The sequence below is a fragment of the Heteronotia binoei genome, chromosome 4 (genome assembly GCF_032191835.1).
Source record: "Heteronotia binoei isolate CCM8104 ecotype False Entrance Well chromosome 4, APGP_CSIRO_Hbin_v1, whole genome shotgun sequence".
NCBI lineage: Eukaryota > Metazoa > Chordata > Lepidosauria > Squamata > Gekkonidae > Heteronotia > Heteronotia binoei.
Window position 1 is genome coordinate 172,300,271 of NC_083226.1, and position 20,893 is coordinate 172,321,163.

Below are 20,893 nucleotides of genomic sequence, written 5' to 3' on the forward strand. Positions count from 1 at the left end.
ACAACTGCTCCAAAAGCACAGTTGGGAATCAATGCTCCCTCTAAGCCAGGAGCGTCAAACATGCAGCCCAGGGGCCGAATCCCTTTCTCTTTCTTCCTTCTGCATCTCAGCTTGCTTCGCGAGGCTTGCTCGATCGCGCAGCAGAGCTACAGAGCAAAACCTCAATTTTCTCCATTGGTTGAGGCTCCTCCCCCTCCTGGTCCCCTGGGGAAGGAAGGAAAGAGCCAGTTTCCTTTGCCCAGTTCCCAGGATCCCATGGGAGAAATACAAAACAAAGCACCTCCACAACCAACAAGTGCTAATGTTTTAAGGATGTTTCAAGGTTATCTGTGTCCTTTAAAAAGTGTATATATCTGCTACCTGATGTTAAATAGGTACACGCATAGCCCGGCCCAGCCCGACAAGGTCTCATTTATGTCAGATCTGGCCCTCATAACAAATGAGTTCGACACCCCTGCTCTAAGCTGTGAGCCAAAATTCTCCTTCATGAGCTACTGGCATACATGAGCTGGCTCTGGGGCCATTTCTCCTGAGCTGAGACAAAAATGTGTGTGAACCGGAGGCTAAAAAACTGTGAGCTAGTTCACATTAATGCTGCTTAGAGGGAACGCTGGTGAGAATCAACGGAGGCATAACCAGCCCTCCCCTTCAGGAAGTGCAGCAAAGGGGGCGGGGGGGGGGCTTAAGCTCTTCGTAGCTCCATGCTTACCGTGAGAAACGTTAGCGGGGGGAAAGAAGCAAATATTGCCTTGCAGTTTTCTTCAAGAGGGGATTGGATAAACATCTGGAGCAGAGGTCCGTCAGTATAGGGCAGGGGTAGCCAATGGTAGTTCTCCAGATGTTTTTTGCCTACAACTCCCATCAGCCCCAGCCATTGGCCCTGCTGGCTGGAGCTGATGGGAGTTGTGGGCAAAAAACATCTGGAGAGCTATCGTTGGCCACCTCTGGTATATTGAGTATATTGCCTTGCAGTTCCCTTCAAAAGGGGATTGGATAAACATCTGGAGTAGGTCCATTAGCCACAGAGTATAGCTAGAACTCTCTGTCTGGGGCAGTGATGCTCTGTATTCTTGGTGTTTGGGAGAGGCAACAGTTGGGAGGGCTTCTGGTGTCCTAGTCCCACTGATGGACCTCCTGATGGCACCTGGTTTGTTTGGGGTTTTTTGGCCACTGTGTGACACAGAGTGTTGGATTGGATGGGCCATTGGCCTTATCCAACATGGCTTCTCTTCTGTTCTTACAAACAGGTGACTCCAGGAACGCTATTCTCCATGGGAAAAGTTGAACGCAGAAGAAAAAGAGGAAAATCCAACCTGAGATGGATTGATCTTCAAGTACTTGAGAGCCAGTTTGGTGTAGTAGTTAAGTGTGCGGACTCTTATCTGGGAGAACCGGGTTTGATTCCCCACTCCTCCACTTGCACCTGCTGAGATGGCCTTGGGTCAGCCATAGCTCTGGCAGAGGTTGTCCTTGAAAGGGCAGCTGCTGTGAGGGCCCTCACAGACCCACCCACCTCACAGGGTGACTGTTGTGGGGGAGGAAGGGAAAGGAGATTGTGAGCCTCTCTGAGACTATTTGGAGTGGAGGGAGAGATATAAATCCAATATCTTCTTCTACATAAAGGATGCTGCAAAATTTGTTTTCTGCAGCCCCAGAAGGTCAGACCAGAACTAACAGGGTTGAAATTAAAACAAAAGAGTTTCCGGCTCAACATCAGGAAGAACTTCCTGACCGTTAGAGCGGTTCCTCAGTGGAACAGGCTTCCCAGGGAGGTGGTTGGCTCTCCTTCCTTGGAGGTTTTTCAACACACGCTAGAGGGCCACCTGACAGCAATGAAGATCCTGTGAATTTAGGGGGAGGTGTTTGTGAGTTTCCTGCATTGTGCTGGGGGTTGGACTTGATGTCCCTGGAGATCCCTTCCAATTCTATGATTAATTAAATCAGAAGAGTTTCTGGCTCAACATTAGGAAGAACTTCCTGACCATTAGAGCGGCTCCTCAGTGGAAAAGACTCCCTCAGGAGGTGGTGGGCTCTCCTTCCTTGGAGGTTTTTCAACACAAGCTAGAGGGCCACCTGACAGCAATTCTTAGGCAGATCATGGGAAGTTGATGAGAAGGAAGACAGGAAGTGCTTCATTTTCATGGCCAGGGAAATGCTTTGGGGTCAGGCAGTAATCTTCTCCAGGGATCCTGGAAGGTTTGTTTTGTTTTTGCTATCTGCTGGGCATGGAACAGGGGTCACCGGGTGTGTGTTAGGGGGAGGTACTTGTGAATTTCCAGCATTGTGCAGGGGGTTGATGACCCTGGAGGTCCCTTCCAGCTCGACGGTTCTAAGATCCAATCAAGGAAGCCACGGCCCTCAGTTTACAAGACCCGCGGAAGGCTGAACGAGAGCATTTTTGGGATGACATTAATCCAGGGGTATCAAAGTTATTTGTTATGAGGGCCGGATGTGACATAAATGAGACCTTGTTGGGCCGGGCCGTGTGTGCGCCTATTTAAGATTAGGTAGCAGAGATGATAAACTTTTTAAAGGACACAGACAAACATGCTTAAAGATTTTTTTTAAAACCCTTAAAATAAAATATGCTTAAAACATTCGCACTTTGTTGGTCTTAAAAGTGCGTTCTTTGTATTTCTCTCATGGGATCCAGGGAACTGGGCAAAGGAAGCTCTGGCTCTTTCCCTCCCTCCACAGGGGACAGGAGGGGGAGGAGCCTCAACCAATGGAGAAAATAGAGGTTTTGCTCTGTAGCTCCTGTGCAATTGAGCAAGCCTCGCAAAGCAAGCTGAGATGGAGAAGGAAGCAAGAGAGAGGGAGCAGGAAGCAGACAAGATCCAGTTGCTCAGGGGCCTGATAGGAGCCCTCCAGGGGCCTGATTCGGCCCCCAGGATACATGTTTGACTCCCCTGCGTTAATCAATACGGTCGTCACAAGTCAGGGGCAACTTGATGGCACTTAGCACACACTCCATGAATGTGCAGACACATTCTATGTCATTAGAATGGCTCAATAAAAACGGATGTTTGGGGAATATTAGTTCTCAGCCCCCAGGAAGGTTACAAAACACTTATACTACCTTTCATCCCTTCTGTTATCTGCACCTAAATGTCCCACAAAGGCGTTTCTGTCAAAGCCCATCAAAGCAACACGAATCTGCCCACAGAGTTTGCATAACCGGACCACCGGCAAGGGAAATTAGGAGTTTAAACACTGCAAATTTCTAGGAACCAGCATGAAACTTTGCAAAGTCAGCATGAAATCTTTCGGGCATCAATCCCACAGAGGACTGGGGAAGCTAAAGAAGAGTCAACAACCTGACCGCTGGGATTAAACGCGAAGGCGTCCAGGTAACCACCCCCAATCTCTTGCGGAACACAAGAGCACAAGCTTGCCCTGGGAGCTGACTTCTTCCCATCTGTATTTCTTGCTGTGCCTGAAACGGCTATATGGAGACAGAAATTCAGCAGATATAGCTGTCCCCATCATGCAGGGAAAAGCTGGACCTACTGGATTTCTGCCTGTTCAAGGCCCAGAAACCCCAGCCAGGGAAGTCACTAGCGCCTCTCCCTGCGTCATGCATTTCTTTCATTGCGTTCCTTGTCCCTCTTGCAGTTTCCAGCATTGCTTTTCATTGTTGATTGAATTATTCTATTGGATTTCTATCTTGCCCTCCCCGCCGAAGCAGGCTCAGGGCGGCTCACAACACGTGACTCACAACAAAAACATTCACATGAAAAGCGTTAAAGAGTTTAAAATAATACGGCACAAGTGTCGATACAAATTTAAGACGGCGTTCAACGATCTTAGCATCCGTTGGATCTAGCGTCTTGGTGACGGTGGTCAGCGTTTCAGTTAATCGCGAACTGAAAACAGTGTCGTCTTACAAGCCTTGCGGAACTGTTTCGGTAGTTTGTTAATGGGTACACCAGGGGTCCTATATGAGCCCGCGGACACATCTGACACGGCATGGTGGGCACAGCAACAAAATGGCTGCCGCAAAATGGCTACTGCCAGAGGCGGAGCCAGCCACAAAAGGATTACTGCAGGTTAACTTCAGTAATGCAGTGCAGACCTTTGTGCTGTGGTGGCAGCTACTGCCAAAGCAACAGATCTCCAACAGCCAATGTGAAACACCACTGGGCAAAAGCCCTACATGGGCCCACCTACTTCCTAAGAAAAACCCTGGCAGAGACCTGAGATCGATTGGAAGCAATGCAATTCGTTAATAACAGCAGGTATGAACTGGAGAGGATCTGTAAGAGAGAATCATACCATCGGCGAATAAATTACGTTTAAAAGTTTTTTGAGCAATTGTAAAACCACCGTATTTGATCACCGTTCCGTATCGCTGCGGCTAACGGCTCAATTGCTATTGCAAAAAACAATGGAGATAATGAGCAACCTTGGTCACTTTTAGAAGAAGATTAAACTCTTGGAAGTGTATACCTTGGACAACCTGTGCCCTTTCAGGTGCTACTGAACTTCAAGCTTGCTCTTCTATCGAAGACCAACCCGGCTACCCACCCGAAACGATGTGCATCCCTGTTTTTTTCGAACAAGATGTCCCCACCCTAGCAGCTGTCCAAAAGTCGTTTCTTTCTGCTCCCACCTCTGTCTTCCCCTTAGCGTATCCCTTATTTTGAGCACTGCTGCCCATGACCATCTTTTAAGATCTTTTAGGCGCTCTAGGGCCAGATATGTCCTGATTTATTCAAAAGTCACACTTCACACAGAGCAGCCCCTCCCACCCATCAGGTGATACCCGGTTTTCGAGCAAATATCCCGTACTTGGGACTCGACTAATTAAGCAACCATACAGATCCTCCAGTTTGGAACGTTTTGTCTTGTCAACACAGACTGCTAAGACTTAATGAAAAATGGGGGGCAGCCATTCAGGGAGACGCAGCAACGGAGTCCGGAATCTACGTGGGAACTTTCCAACAGCACGAGCTCTTCCGGTTTAAAGGCGAAGCCTTTGTGTGTGCGACACAAATGGGGCCATTATATTGCCCTTCAAACGGCTCTTTTAACACACCCTTCGGTGGAGCCCCCTACAATGCCCAAGCAGGTGGTGTGCAGGGACTACGGGAGCCTCTTATGCTAATCGCATTCTATCCCCGTCGCCTTGTTACGCCAATCTCCCCACCCCCACCCCTTCCATTTCCATCTGTTTCTTCTGCCCACCTGTCTGTCCCACATTCAGATTTCCAAACCGTTTTCGATGCACCGATTGTCTCGTGCGCTCCCAGAATCGCGGGAGGCTGTCTTTCGGCGACACCGAGGAGACAGAGATTCCCCCACACACACAAAAAAAATCAGCAGGACAAAAGCAAACACCATCGCTTTTGCAGGACACCAGCAGATACAAAAATGGGATGGAAGAGGAGGAGAAACGGACTCTTGCTTACCTTCTTTTTGGAGTGAGCTCTGTCCTCTTCTTTCGCCGCTTTGCTATTTTTCCCAGCTCTGGAAACTTTTTGCTCCCCGGATTGCTTAATGGTGATTTTGATCTCGGGTGGGCATATATAGTTCTCCAGGTTCTTGGGGGGCTTCTTGGCTCTCTTGGTAGTCTGGATTTTCAACTTAAGACTCCCTTCGGTGAAGTTAGCCTCCTTGATGGAAAACTCCTGGTCTTCCAGGCCGTCTCCAGCCACCCATTTCTCACTGTCCGCGTTGGAAGTGGAATCCACGTCTCTCCCAGAACACAGCTCGTCCTCTTCCTCGGCGTCCATACGACTGCTACCCACGGGCATGCCTTTCGTAGAGCCTGACGTCGGCAGCATGGCCTCTCCAGAACAGCCGGGGGCAGGAGGGGCTTTCGAAGAAGCAACAGCAGACGTCAAGAAGTCCGTCTCTCCACCCCTTTGCCGAACAGTGCTCGAATTTTCCCTTGGCTCCATGTTAATTCCCCAGTCCATGGAAGTTTTACAAGGGGAAGGGGAAGTGGAGAGAAAAAGGGGGACCACCCCAGAAAGGGGATGATAACTCTCCGTAAGGTTTAGAGTCCCAACTGTCCAATCGCTGCAAGGAGTTCAGAAGAATTCAGATCTGCAACTGATGAAGACATAAAACAACAAGAACAAACGTTAGTATTTTAGAGGCCCGTTTTATATGTGAGTGAAACTTAACAGGCTTGGAAATGACTTGAAGAGCTAATGCAAGCCAATTCGAAAGCTCAAATTTGGCACTTTAATTCCATGAATATCTCATTTTCAAGATGGCCACACATTGAACTTTGAATTCTGATACTTTCCATTTTAAATCACAACTAAATTCAAACTTTAGGGTGGGAGGCAGAACTGGACTAGAAATTTCATCTTTTGCGGCTTAGATTTTTCTAGAACCTTAAACATTCAAGATTAAGGTTTTCAGAAAGTTTCCCGTTCAACAACATTTAGTGTGAAGAATTTGTGCCACTTCGTGTTTATTTATTTTATTTGATGGACTTATATCCCGCCCTTCTCACCGAAGTGTCTCAGGGCGGCTCACAACACAATGATTCATACAATTCCATTTAAAACATTTACAGATACAATAAAATCAATCATTGTTCCCGATCTGCAGACAAACCAATACTTGACTTCTCAGAGACCAAAAGGCTGAGGGAGGAAAAAGTTGATCCAAAGGAAAGGAAAGGTCCCCTGTGCAAGCATCAGTCGTTTCCGACTCTGGGGTGACGTTGCTTTCACAACGTTTTCACAGCAGACTTTTTTACGGGGCGGTTTGCCATTGCCTTCCCCACTCTTTTACACTTCCCACCCAGCAAGCTGGGGACTCATTTTACAGACCTCGGAAGAATGGAAAGCTGAGTCGACCTTAGCCGGCTACCTGAATCCAGCATCCACCGGAAACTAACTCAGGGCGTGAGCAGAGAGTTCAGACCACAGTACTGCAGTACTGCTTTACCACTCTGCACCACGGGGTCGCTCCAAACAGACATTTAAAAAGAAAGGCTAAACAAGAATAGTGAAGAACCTTCCTTGAGAAAAACTGACACGTCCCCACAGATCGGCATTCCCCCCCCCAAGAATGAACTGAAAATTACCAAAAAGAAGAAGAGGAGAAGAGGAAGAGGAGGAAGAAGACCATAGATTTATACCCTGCCCTTCTCTCTGAATCAGAGACTCAGAATAACTTACAATCTATATCGTCTCGCCGCCCCCCCCCCCCCCACAACAGATACCCTGTCAGGTGGGTGGAGCTGACAGGGCCCTTTCAAGGACAACTACTGTGATAGTTATGGCTAACCCAAGGCCATTTCAGCAGCTGCAAGTGGAGAAGCGGGGAATCAAACCCGGTTCTCCGAGATAAGAGTCTGCACACGTAACCACTACACCAAACTGGATCTCAGAAGAAGAATCTGAAGTTATTGGATATTTAAGATCATGAATTCTGGTTCTGACCTTATAACTGTGGATTCGTACAAGCGGACTGCCACATGTATTAAAATTGCAGAAACAGAAAAGGCCTTACAAACCAAGTTAGGTCAATCCCCCTGATGTAGCCAATCCTCCAAGAGCTTACAATAGGCCCAGTAAGAAGAGCACTATAAGCTCCAGGAGGATTGTCTATATCAGGGGGCGTGTGGCCTAATAGGCAAAGGAGGTCCTACTAGAATTCCTTACAGGGCTCTTCTCACAGGGCCTGCTGTAAGCTCCAGGAGGACTGGCTACATCAGAAGGGTGTGGCCTAATATGCAAAGGAGGTCCTGCTAGAATTCCTTACAGGGTTCTTCTCACAGGGCCTGCTGTAAGCTTCAGGAGGATTGGCTATATCAGGGGGGGTGTGGCCTAATAGACAAAGGAGGTCCTGCTAGAATTCCTTACAGGGCTCTTCTCACAGGGCCTGCTGTAAGCTTCAGGAGGATTGGCTATATCAGGGGGGGATGTGGCCTAATAGACAAAGGAGGTCCTGCTAGAATTCCTTACAGGGCTCTTCTCACAGGGCCTGCTGTAAGCTTCAGGAGGATTGGCTATATCAGGGGGGTGTGGCCTAATAGGCAAAGGAGGACCTACTAGAATTCCTTACAGGGCTCTTCTCACAGGGCCTGCTGTAAGCTCCAGGAGGATTGGCTACATCAGGGGGGTGTGGACTAATAGGCAAAGGAGGTCCTGCTAGAATTCCTTACAGGGCTCTTCTCACAGGGCCTGCTGTAAGCTCCAGGAGGATTGGCTATATCAGGGGGCATGTGGCCTAATATGCAAAGGAGTTCCTGCTACAAAAAAAACCCTGGTTAATAGTGTTGGGCTAGTATCTGTAGGAAAGAACCAGAGTCCCAGAGACCACCTTAAAGACTAACAAAATTTGTGGCAGCGAGTGTCTGGCCAGTTTCTTCCTCCCCAGGTCTATAGCACAAAAGCAGACAGTGTCTCCACAGTGCACTCCTCAGGGCCTGGCAGGGATAAATTAACCAACTGTAAAACCTGAAGAAGAGCCAATGACAGTTTCTAAAAATGGGCTCCTGTTGAAGTTATATCCTGCCACTCCTCCTTCCTACTCTACTTTAACAGAGCCATGGGGTGGCAGCCATAGCTTAGTGGTAGAGCATCTTTCTCGCATGCCCAGGGTCTTGTCCCTGGCACCTCCAATTGAAAGGATCAAGTAGAAATGGCCGTGTGAAGGTCATGTCCCTGGCACCTCCAGCTAAATGGATCAAGTACTATTCTCACAATTTTCATTGCATAATCTCACAATTTTCTTATTTTTTTAAAAAAAAAATTAAAAATTGTAAATTAAAAAATGTAAATAGTTTCAAGTTTCTTCATTTTCTTTCAATTCTCATTTAAAAAAAAAACTTGTGGGGGCGCTAGTAAGCAGCTCGCCTAGGGCACCAAAAACCCTAGCACCAGCCCTAATCAGCAAGCCCCTAACCATTCTCTGAGATGAAGACACTTTGGGGCAAGAAGCTTCATCGGCTGACTTCAGTTAGCTGTCAGGAAGCCCCCAAAATTACACCGGTACCCAGGGGTGGAATTCTAGCAGGAGCTCCTTTGTATATTAGGCCACACACCCCTGAGGAAGCCAATCCCCCAAGAGCTTACAAAAAAGAGCCTTGTAAACTCTTGGAGGATTGGCTACATCAGGGGGTGCGGCCTAATATGCAAAGGAGTTCCTGCTAGAATTCTACCAAAGGGTGATTAACACGCGGAATTCACTGCCACAGGTGGTGGTGGCAGCTACAGGCATAGCCAGCTTCAAGAGGGGGGTAGATAAAAAATATGGAGCAGAGGTCCATCGGTGGCTATTAGCCACAGTGTGTGTGTGTGTGCATAATTTGGCCACTGTGTGATAGAGTGTTGGACTGGATGGGCCATTGGCCTGATCCAACATGGCTTCTCTTATGTTCTTATGTGACACAGAGTGTTGGACTGGATGGGCCATTGGCCTGATCCAACATGGCTTCTCTCATGTTCTTATGTGACTCAGAGTGTTGGACTGGATGGGCCATTGGCCTGATCCAACATGGCTTCTCTTATGTTCTTATGTGACACAGAATGTTGGACTGGATGGGCCATTGGCCTGATCCAACAGGGCTTCTCTTATGTTCTTATGTGACACAGAGTGTTGGACTGGATGGGCCATTGGCCTGATCCAACATGGCTTCTCTTATGTTCTTATGTGACACAGAGTGTTGGACTGGATGGGCCATTGGCCTGATCCAACATGGCTTCTCTCATGTTCTTATGTGACACAGAGTGTTGGACTGGATGGGCCATTGGCCTGATCCAACATGGCTTCTCTCATGTTCTTATGTGACACAGAGTGTTGGACTGGATGGGCCACTGGCCTGATCCAACATGGCTTCTCTTATGTGATACAGAGTGTTGGACCGGATGGGCCATTGGCCTGATCCAACATGGCTTCTCTTATGTTCTTATGTGACTCAGAGTGTTGGACTGGATGGGCCATTGGCCTGATCCAACATGGCTTCTCTTATGTTCTTATGTGACACAGAGTGTTGGACTGGATGGGCCATTGGCCTGATCCAACATGGCTTCTCTTATGTTCTTATGTGATACAGAGGGTTGGACTGGATGGGCCATTGGCCTGATCCAACATGGCTTCTCTTATGTGATACAGAGTGTTGGACTGGATGGGCCATTGGCCTGATCTAACATGGCTTCTCTTATGTTCTTATGTGACACAGAGTGTTGGACTGGATGGGCCATTGGCCTGATCCAACAGGACTTCTCTTATGTTCTTACCCCTGCCAGTACCACATATAAACCAATGCAGCGTGCCCAACTGAGCCAAACAGCCATGTTCCAGCTTGTTCCACGGAAATACAAAAAAGAAGCCCAATGACTTCACTAGCATTTTGTACTCTTAATCCCGCTGCTGAGGAAAGGGACGTTCTCAAACACAGAACAGTTGAAATGTAAACACAAGGTGGTAAAACTCCAACCAATAGTGACCACAGTGGGCTTTCTGTGAAAAGCCTCCAACCACAAGATTACTTCCAAGGTCTGCTGTGGCCACTTCAGATTGATAGAGAACGTTTTCTTCATTTATACCCTGCCTTTTTCCCCCAAAGAGCCCCGTGGCGCTGAGCGTTAAAACTGAAGTACTGCAGTCCTAAGCTCTGCTCACGACCTGAATTTGACCCCCAGTGGAAACTGGGTTTTCAGGTAGCCGGCTCGAGGTTGACTCAGCCTTCCATCCTCCCGAGGTCAGTAAAATGAGTACCCAGCTTGCTGAGGGGAAAGTGTAGATGACTGGGGAAGACGACTGGCAAACTACCCTGTAAAAAGTCTGCCGTGAAAACGTTGTGAAAGCAACATCACCCCAGAGTTGGAAACAACTGGTGCTTGCACAGGGGACCTTTCCTTTCCTTTTCAACCCAAGGTCAACTCAAAGAGGCTTACATCATTCTCTTCTCTGTTTTTATCCTCACACACACACACATATATTGGCCACTGTGTGACACAGAGTGTTGGACTGGATGGGCCACTAGCCTGATCCAACATGGCTTCTCTTACGTTCTTATGTGACACAGTGTTGGATTGGATGGGCCATTGGCCTGATCCAACATGGCTTCTCTTATGTGACACAGAGTGTTGGACTGTATGGGCCATTGGCCTGATTCAACAGGGCTTCTCTTATATTCTTATGTGACACAGTGTTGGATTGGATGGGCCATTGGCCTGATTCAACAGGGCTTCTCTTACGTTCTTATGTGACACAGAGTATAGGACTGGATGGGCCACTGGCCTGATCCAACATGGCTTTTCTTACGTTCTTATATGACGCAGAGTGTTGGACTGGATGGGCCATTGGCCTGATCCAACAGGGCTTCTCTTATGTTCTTATGTGACACAGAGTGTTGGACTGGATGGGCCATTGGCCTGATCCAACATGGCTTCTCTTATGTTCTTATGTGACACAGAGTGTTGGACTGGATGGGCCTTTGGCTTGTTCCAACATGGCTTCTCTTATGTTCTTATGAGAGGTAGTTGAGGCAAAGAGACTGACTGGCTCAAGGTCACCCGGTGAAGTTCCACAGCACAAGTGGGGATTCAAACTCGGGTCTCCCAGATACTAGTCCAGGATGGATAGCCGTGTTAGTCTGTCTGTAGCAGCAGAAAAGAGCAAAAGTTTAGTAGTACCTTAAAAACTAACAACCAGGGCTTTTTTTTATTTAAGCTGGAACAGACAGGTACCCTGTTCCCATTGGCTTAGTGTCAGGGGGTGTGGTCTAATATGCAAATGAGTTCCCGCTGGGCTTTTCCCACAGAAAAAGCCCTGTGTGAACCAATGGTGATGTCAGGGGGGCATGGCCTAATATGCAAATGAGTTCCTGCTGGGCTTTTTCTACCTAAAAACCCCTGCTGACGTTTGTGGCAGAGGATGAGCTTTCCATGGGCACTGCTTTCTTCTCTGGGAGGATTGTCTACATCAAACCAGGGGTGCCGAACTCATTTGTTATGAATCTCAGAGCGGGTCACAATCTCCTTTTACCTTCCACCCCCACAACAGACACTCTTAGTCCAGTGGCACCAGTTTGGTGTAGTGGTTAAGTGCGTGGATTCTTATCTGAGAGAACCGGGTTTGATTCCCCACTCCTCCACTTCCACCTGCTGGAATGGCCTTGGGTCAGCCGTAGCTCTTGCAGAGGTTGTCCTTGAAAGGGCAGCTGCTGGGAGAGCCCTCCCAGCTCCACCCACCTCACAGGGTGTCTGTTGTGGGGGAGGGAGGTAAAGGAGATTGTGAGCCACTCTGAGACTCTGATTCAGAGAGAAGGGTGGGTATAAATCTATGGTCTTCTTCTTCCCCACTCTTCTACTTGCAGCTGCTAGCATGGCCTTGGGTCAGCCATAACTCTAGCAGAGGTTGTCCTTGAAAGGGCAGCTGCTGGGAGAGCCCTCTCCAGCTCCACCCACCTCGCAGGGTGTCCGTTGTGGGGGGAGATTGTAAGCCGCTCTGAGTATCTGATTCAGGGAGAAGGGCGGGGTATAAATCTGCAGTCGTCTTCTTCTGACATCATCCACAAGCGTGCCGCGTATCTGAAGAAGTCAGCAGTGACTCACACACGAAAGCTCCTCCCCTGACACCAATTTTGTTAAGTCTTTAAAGCGCTCCTGGACTCTTGCCCTTTCCTACAGATGCTTGCCCAACACTGAACCATTACACCCCACTGGAGCCTTGGAGGGCTCACACGACTCAGTGTTCCTCTGGACAAAAAACCCCAAGAAAAACACCTGCCCACAGAAAATCCGCAAATCAAGAAGATGGACTCTGGGCAAGACGGTCCCCTCATCCTGCAGAGCTGCTCTTGAGGTTCCCTCATCCTGCAGAGAGTCAGTTTGGTGTGGTGGTTAAGTGCACGGACTCTAATCTGGGAGTGCCGGGTTTGATTCCCCACTCCCCCACTTGCAGCTGCTGGAATGGCCTTGGGTCAGCCATAGCTCTTGTAGGAGTTGTCCTTGAAAGGGCAGCTGCTGTAAGAGCTCTCTCAGCCCCACCCACCTCACAGGGTGTCTGTTGTGGGGGAGGAAGGGAAAGGAGATTGTGAGCCGCTCTGAGACTCTGTCCTTGAAAGGGCAGCTGCTGTAAGAGCTCTCTCAGCCCCACCCACCTTACAGGGTGTCTGTTGTGGGGAGGAAGATAAAGGAGATTGTGAGCCGCTCTGAGACTCTGTCCTTGAAAGGGCAGCTGCTGTGAGAGCTCTCTCAGCCCCACCCACCTCACAGGGTGTCTGTTGTGTGTGTGGGGCGGGGGGAGGTAAAAGAGACTGTGACCACTCTGAGACTCTGAGATTCAGAGTATAGGGTGGGATATAAATCCAATATAGTCTTATGTATTTTTGCTTTTTGCCCCAAACATTCTGTGGTCTAGAATACGGAGAATCAACTAGCGGACCTTTCAGCCCCTTCTCCATCCACCGCAGCACGCCGTTCACAATCCTACAAACCTCCATCATCTCTCCCTTCTCTTCCCTCGATCTAAAAGCCCATCTGTTTAAGCCTCCCTGCCAGCTTCCTTGACCTTTTTCCGACAACTTTGCTGCACAACACCTTTTTTCTGACCAATCACTCTGTAAGGAGAGGGCACACACAAAGCCCAGTAAGAGGGAATTAAGCACCGCGAGCTCTCTTGGAATGAGTAACTCGTTCAAAACGGAGTCTTGTTTCCCTCCCCGGTTCTAGGGATCCCTCGACCTGGATTGCCTAGGTTGGCCTTATCTCATCGGATCTCAGAAGTTAACCAGGGTCAGCCCTAGTTAGCGCTTGAATAGGAGACCACGAAGGAAGTCCAAGACGGCTACGCAAAGGCAAGCGATGACAAACCACCTTTGCTTATTTCTTGCCTTGAAAATCCTTCAGGGGTCTCCACGAGTTTAAAAAAAAAAAAAGTAAAGGCAGTCCCCTGTGCAAGCACCAGTCGTTTCCGACTCTGGGGTGACGTCTCTTTCATGCCTTCATCGCTGAGGGCAGCATCGAACCTGCATCTCTTCTGTCATTTATTTAGCTTCTACCGTATTTATACCTCTCCTTTCCCTCTAAAAGGTACAGGCAGTCCCCTGTGCAAGCACGCGTGCGCAAGCACTGGGGTGACATCACATCACGTTTTCACGGCAGGCTTTTTACGGGGTGGTTTGCCACTGCCTTCCCCAGTCATCGACACTTTTACCCCCAGCGAGCTCGATACTCATTTTACCGACCTCGGAAGGATAGAAGGCTGAGTCGACCTTCAGCCAGCTACCTGAACCCAGTTTCCACCGGGATCGAACTCAGGCCATTAGTAGAGCTTCAACGGCAATACCGCAGCTTTACCATTCTGTGCCACGGGGCTCCAAAAGTTAGCTGTGTCTTAACAATGATTTCTGCAACCAGTTCTTTCCCTAAGACCCCCTCCACCATACAAATCTAAAGAAGGCTGGCTGGGAAATCCCAGTGTTCCAATCACCCAAAACCTAGAAATACTCTCTGGAGGCTCAGAATAGTCTCTGGCAGGGCTATATTTTTTTTATAACAGGAACTCCTTTGCATATTAGGCCACACACCCCTGATGCAGCCAATCCTCCAAGAGCTTGCAGGGCTCTTCTTATGGGGTCTACTGTAAGTTCTTGGAGGATTGGATACATCTCTCTCTCTCTCTCTCTCTCTCTCAGCTTGACTTTGCGAACGAAGATTTAAGAAGGGTGCAGTAGTCCACGTCTGCTGCAGGCTCACAAGACCAATGCGGGACAGGCGGATCCGGCCACAGTGGCTGCAGGGAAAAGTCTGATTTGGGGTTGGTGCTGTAGCAGTACTATTCTTCCTCAGTCTCCTTTTGTCCTCAAGACCAGCTATGCGTGCGTTCTCAAAGGAAGAGACAGCCTGGTGGATGGTGTGCCTCCATGCTTTGCGATCTGAGGCTAGGTCAGACCACTGGTGATGGTTGATGCGACAGGTGCCAAGGGATTTCTTCAAGGAGTCCTTGTACCTCTTCTTTGGTGCCCCTCTATTTCGATGGCCGGTGGAAAGTTCGCCATACAGAGCAATCTTGGGAAGGCGGTGGTTTTCCATCCTAGAAATATGCCCTGCCCAGCGCAGCTGCGTCTTCAACAGCAATGCTTCGATGCTTGTAACCTCCGCCCTCTTGAGGACTTCAGTGTTGGTCACAAAGTCACTCCAGTGGATGTTGAGGATGGTGCGAAGGCAGCGCTGATGAAAGCGCTCAAGGAGTCGCAGGTGATGACGGTATAAAACCCACGATTCGGAGTTGTAGATGAGGGTTGTCATCACAACCGCTTTGTAAACATCAGAAGGTGTGGTCTAATATGCAAGGGAGTTCCTGCTACAAAGAAAATGCCCTGTGGAGACCCAGGGGTCCTACCTCTGACTTGCTCATCCATAGAAGATATTGGATTTATATCCCACCCTATACTCTGAATGTCAGAGTCACAGAGAGGTCACAATGATGAGGAGTCTGAAGACCAAGGCCTATGAAGAAATGTTAAAGGAGCTGAGCCTGTTTAGCGTGGAGAGGAGGCAGCCGAGAGGTGATATGATCACCATCTTCCAGTACTTGAAGGGCTGTCATCTAGAGGATGGCGTGGAATTGTTTTCTGTGGCCCCAGAAGGTAGGACCAGAACCAATGGGTTGAAATTAAATCAGAAGACTTTCCGACTCAACATTAGGAAGAACTTCCTGACCATTAGAGCAGTTCCTCAGTGGAAGAGGCTTCCTCAAGAGGTGGTGGGCTCTCGGAGGTGTTTAGACAGAAGCTAGATGGCCATCTGACAGCAATGAAGATCCTGTGAATTTAGAGGTAGGTATTTGTGGGTTTCCTGCATTGTGCAGGGGGTTGGACTAGATGACCCTGGTGGTCCTACCAGCTCTATGATTCTAATCTCCTTTTACCTTCCCCCACCCCCACAATAGACCCCCCGAGTCCAATGCCACCTTTAAGACTAACAAAATTTAATTCTGGGTAGAAGCTTTTGTATGCATGCCCATTTCTTCAGATAGAACTTGCTCATTCAGACGCCTTGAGGCATGCGAGAAGAACTCCCGAGCGATCTGTCTTCCCCAAGACCGAGATGTTAAGTAGCAGATTACAGAATCGTATTTGACTCTGCAATTAGGTTCTGAGACACCATAATTAGATCCGATAGTTACCTTCCCATGTAAGTAGCTAACCCCATTACAGGAGAAGGGAAGGGAAAGCCAGCTGAGATCAAGCAACTGATACCCCCATAAATCACCAGGCCCCTGAAAGAAACACAGCCTAAGGTCCCAGCAGGCCAGAAAAGTATCCAGTCAAGTGTTGAGAATAAGCTGATATTAAAGTGTACACTGGGCTACGCAAACTCCATTATGGGGTAATCTGTTCACACTTCATTTCACCTGTAGCTTCTGGCGGGCAGTAACCGCGCTTTTTCAGAACGCTATGGGGCAGATGAGAAGGGGAAACTCTATAAATGCGGAGCAACAACAAAACAACACATTTTTTCTATGCTTGGATTCCTATTTAGAAACCCTGTTTGTCAAAAACAAAAAAAGCTTCGCCTCTCAAAGGCTTATGCCCTGAAAATTTTGGCCTCTATCGGGCTGAAGCTGAAGTTCAATTACTTTGGTCACCAAATGGGAAGGGAGCACTCACTGGAGAAGACCCAGATGCTGGGAAAGACAGAAGGCAAAAGATGAAGAAGATGAAGATATTGGATTTATATCCTGCCCTCCACTCCGAATCCCAGAGGCTCAGAGCAGCTCACAATCTCCTTTATATTCTTGCCCCACAACAGACACCCTGTTGAAAGGGCAGCCTCTGGGAGAGTTCTCTCAGCCACACCCACCTCATGGGGTGTCTGTTGTGGGGGAAGAAGATAAAGGAGATTGTAAGGTGCCCTGAGTCTCTGGAGAGCCAGTTTGGTGTAGTGGTTAAGTGTGCGGACTCTTATCTGGGAGAACCGGGTTTGATTCCCCACTCCTCCGCTTGCACCTGCTGGAATGGCCTTGGGTCAGCCATAGCTCTGGCAGAGGTTGTCCTTGAAAGGGCAGCTGCTGTGAGAGCCCTCTACAGCCCCACCCACCTCACAGGGTGTCTGTTGTGGGGGAGGAAGGTGAAGGAGATTGTGAGCCGCTCTGAGTCTCTTCAGAGTGAAGGGCGGGATATAAATCCAATATTTTCTTCTTCTTCTGATTCAGAGAGAAGGGTGGGGTATAAATCTACGGTCCTTTCTTCTTGTATACTCCAGAACCACTGATTTCAGGAGAGGTGTCAAAAGACCTGATTCAGATAGAGATGATGAGAGAGGAGGTCCTATGACTGATGTTCCAATTAAAAACTGACAAATCACCAGGACCCGGTGGCATGCATCCAAGAGTTCAGAAAGAATTCAAATGTGTGGATCTCCTGCTCTTGTAGTTGTCCTTGAAAGGGCAACTGGAAGAAGAATTATATCCCACTCTATACTCTGAATCTTAAGAATCTCAGAGCGGTCACAATCTCCTTTACCTTCTTCCCCCCACAACAGACAGCCTGTGAGGTGGGTGGGGCTGAGAGGGTTCTCCCAGCAGCTGCCCTTTCAAGGATAAGTCCTGCAAGAGCTATAGTTGACCCAAGGCCATTCCAGCAGCTGCAAGTGGAAGAGCAGAGAATCAAACCCGGTTCTCCCAGATAAGAGTCCACACACTTAACCACTACACCAAACTGGCTCTCTCGGCCCCGTCTACCACACAGGGTGTCTATTGTTGGCGGGGGGGGGGGGGGAGAGGTAAAGGAGATTGTGACGGCTCTGAGATTCAGAGTATAGGGTGGGATAGAAATCCAATATCATCTTCTTCTATCTTCTCCCCCTCCCTCCCTTCCCCCCAAAAAAAGACAGAATTAGTAGATAGATAGATAGATAGATAGATAGATAGATAGATAGATAGATAGATAGATAGATAGATAGATAGATAGATAGATAGATAGATGATAGATAGATGATAGATAGATAGAGACAGATAGAGACAGACAGATAGAGATAGATAGAGATAGATAGAGACAGATAGAGACAGATAGAGACAGATAGAGACAGACAGACAGACAGACAGAAAGATAGATAGATGATAGATAGATAGAAGATAGATAGATAGATAGATAGATAGATAGATAGATAGATAGATAGATAGATAGATAGATAGATAGATAGACAGACAGACAGACAGACAGAGACAGATAGAGACAGATAGAGACAGACAGACAGACAGATAGAGATAGATAGAGATAGATAGAGACAGATAGAGACAGATAGATAGAGAGAGAGAGAGAGAGAGAGAGAGATAATAGAGAGAGAGATGATAGAGAGATAGATGATAGATAGATAGATGATAGATAGATAGATAGATAGATAGATAGATAGATAGATAGATAGATAGATAGATAGATAGATAGATAGATTTATTGTCATTGTTCTCAAAAAAAAAGAAAATGAGAGCAACGAAATGAGGTGCTCTTCCACAAACATACCAACACATGAACACCCCCCCCCCAAAAAAGGACATATACATAGACCATTTAAATGCATCTGAAAACAAATAACCATTCATAACCATAGTATGAACCATAGTAGGCTCCTCAATGAACAAAAAGCTACTGAGGAAAAACCAGCATGGGTTCTGTAAGATCCTGTCTGACTAACCTTTTAGAGTTCTTTGAGAGGATGAACAAACATGGGGACAAGGGGGAACCAGCAAGTATTGTTTACTTAGATTTTCAGACAGCTTTAGATATAGTTCCCCATTAAAGGCTCCTAAGTAAACTCAGTAGTCGTGAGATAAGGGGACAAGTGCTCTTGTGGATTGAAAACTGGTTAACAGGAAACAAGAGAGTGAGAATAAATGGGCAGTTTTCACAATGGAGGATGGTAAGCAGTGGAGTACCGCAGACCTCAGTTCTAGGTCCGGCACTTTTTAACTTGTTCATTCATGATTTGAGGTTGAGAGTAAGCAGTGAAGAAGCTAAGTTTGTGGACGACATTACTGAGTCAAGGCGATGAGAACCAAGAAGGACTGTGAGGCGCTCCAGAGGGATCAGTCAAAGCTGGGCAAGTGGGCATCAATGTGGCAAGTGAGGTTCAACGTTGGCAAATGCAAAGTTAATGCACAAAAAACCCCTAACTATAAATATATGGTGACGGGGTCTGAGAGAGATCTTGGGATTGTGGTAGATCACTTCCTCAAAATGTCGATTCAGTGGGTGATTGCAATAAAAAAAAAGGCAAATGATATGCTGGGAATGATTAAGAAAGGAGATAGAAAACAAATCAGCCGCCATGGGCAGTGCGTGGGAGTAGGCCAAATAGGTGCCCCTTCTCCCCATGCACAGCTTGTGTGCCCTTTGGAGCATGCCTTCCCCACGGAGTGCAGACATTGCCCGACTGGTTTCGCGTTCTCCGGGTCTGTTACACACCAGGGAAACGCAAATGCAGACGGAGCCCGGCAGGAATAAATTAACCCATTGTAAAAACTGAAAAAGAGCCAATGACAGTTTCTAAAAACGGGCTCCTGTTGAAGTTGTATGCTGCCACTCATCCTTCCTACTCTACTTTAGAAGAGCCACGGGGTGGGAGCCATAGCTCAATGGTAGAGCATCTTTCTCACACGCACGAGGTTTGTCCCTGGCACCTCCGACTAAAAAGATCAAGTAGAAATGGTTGTGTGAAGGTCCTGTCCCTGGCACTTCCAGCTAAAAAGCTCAAGTAGTATTATCAAAGATTTCAGGTTTTCACGGCTGGTAACATCATTAGGGTTTGTAGAATCTTTCGGTGTGCAAGAAGGTCAGAGCGCCTGCTCCGGCTGCAACGCCACTGAGGATGTTCTCCGCAGCTGAGAACGAAACGTCTGGAAGGAAAACCTTCTCCAGTAGAACACGGCACTTGAGCCCGAAAGATTCTACAAACCCTAATCAAGTAATATTCTCACCGTTTTTATTGCTTAATCTCACAATTTTTTTTAAAAAAAAATTAAAAATAAACTGTAAATTAGAAATATAAATACTTTCAAGTTTCTTCATTTCTCCTACAATACTGTTTTTTTTAATTTCGGGGGGGGGGGGAAGGGGGCACTAGTGGGCAGCTTCCCTAGGGTACCAAAAACCCTATCACTGGCCCGGTCAACCAGTATCATAATGACCCCGTATAAATCTATGGTGTGGCCTCATTTGAAATACTCTGTGTAGTTCTGGTCTTGGTACCTCAAAAAAGATATGACTGCATTGGGAAAGGCTGCAGAAAAGGGCAACTAAAGAAATTAAGGGACGGAACACCTTTCTTATGAAGAAAGGTTAAAAAGGTAAAAAGCTTTTTCGCTAGGAGAAATGATGATTGCGGGTTGACAAAATAGACGCTTACAAAATTATGCGCAGGATAGAGAAGATGGAGAAAGAAGTATTTTTCTCCCTTTCTCACAATACGAAAACTCATAGGCATTTGCTGAAATGAATGAGCAGTAGGCTGGGAACAGAGGAAAGGAAATACTTCATTCAAAGAGTAATTAACAGGTGGAATTCACTGCCGTATAAAAGTGGTGGCAGTTACAGACATAGACAGCTTCAAGAGGTGACTAGATAAGCATACGGAGCAAAAGTCCCTGACTGGCTATTAGCCACAATGTATAGATGGAACATTCTGTCTGGGGCAGTGATGCTCTGTATTCTTGGTGCTTGGGGGGGCAACAGTGGGAGGGTTTCTGGAGTTCTGGCCCCATGGGTGGACCTCCTGATGGAACTTCGGCTTTTGCCACTGTGTGACCCAGAGTGTTGAACTGGCCTGATCCAGCATGGCTTCTCTTATGTTCTTAATGGCACCGCCTTTCATTGAAGACACATGAATGGTCCTCTATTGAACCATGGTGATATGATCACCATCTTCAAGTAGTTGAAGGGCTGTCATATAGGGGATAGTGTGGAATTGTTTTCTGT

The 20,893-nt window shown here is 47.6% G+C and overlaps 1 protein-coding gene across 1 annotated transcript in view; it reads right to left on the reverse strand.

The window, feature by feature from the left end:
- SETBP1 (SET binding protein 1) overlaps window positions 1-20,893 on the reverse strand; it is a 436,393-nt gene that overhangs the window by 389,533 nt on the left and 25,967 nt on the right. The window contains exon 2 of the mRNA XM_060236218.1: window positions 5,412-6,057. Coding sequence (XP_060092201.1) covers window positions 5,412-5,921 — 510 coding nt within the window. The 5' untranslated portion in view covers window positions 5,922-6,057. The remainder of the gene's footprint in view (window positions 1-5,411; window positions 6,058-20,893) is intronic.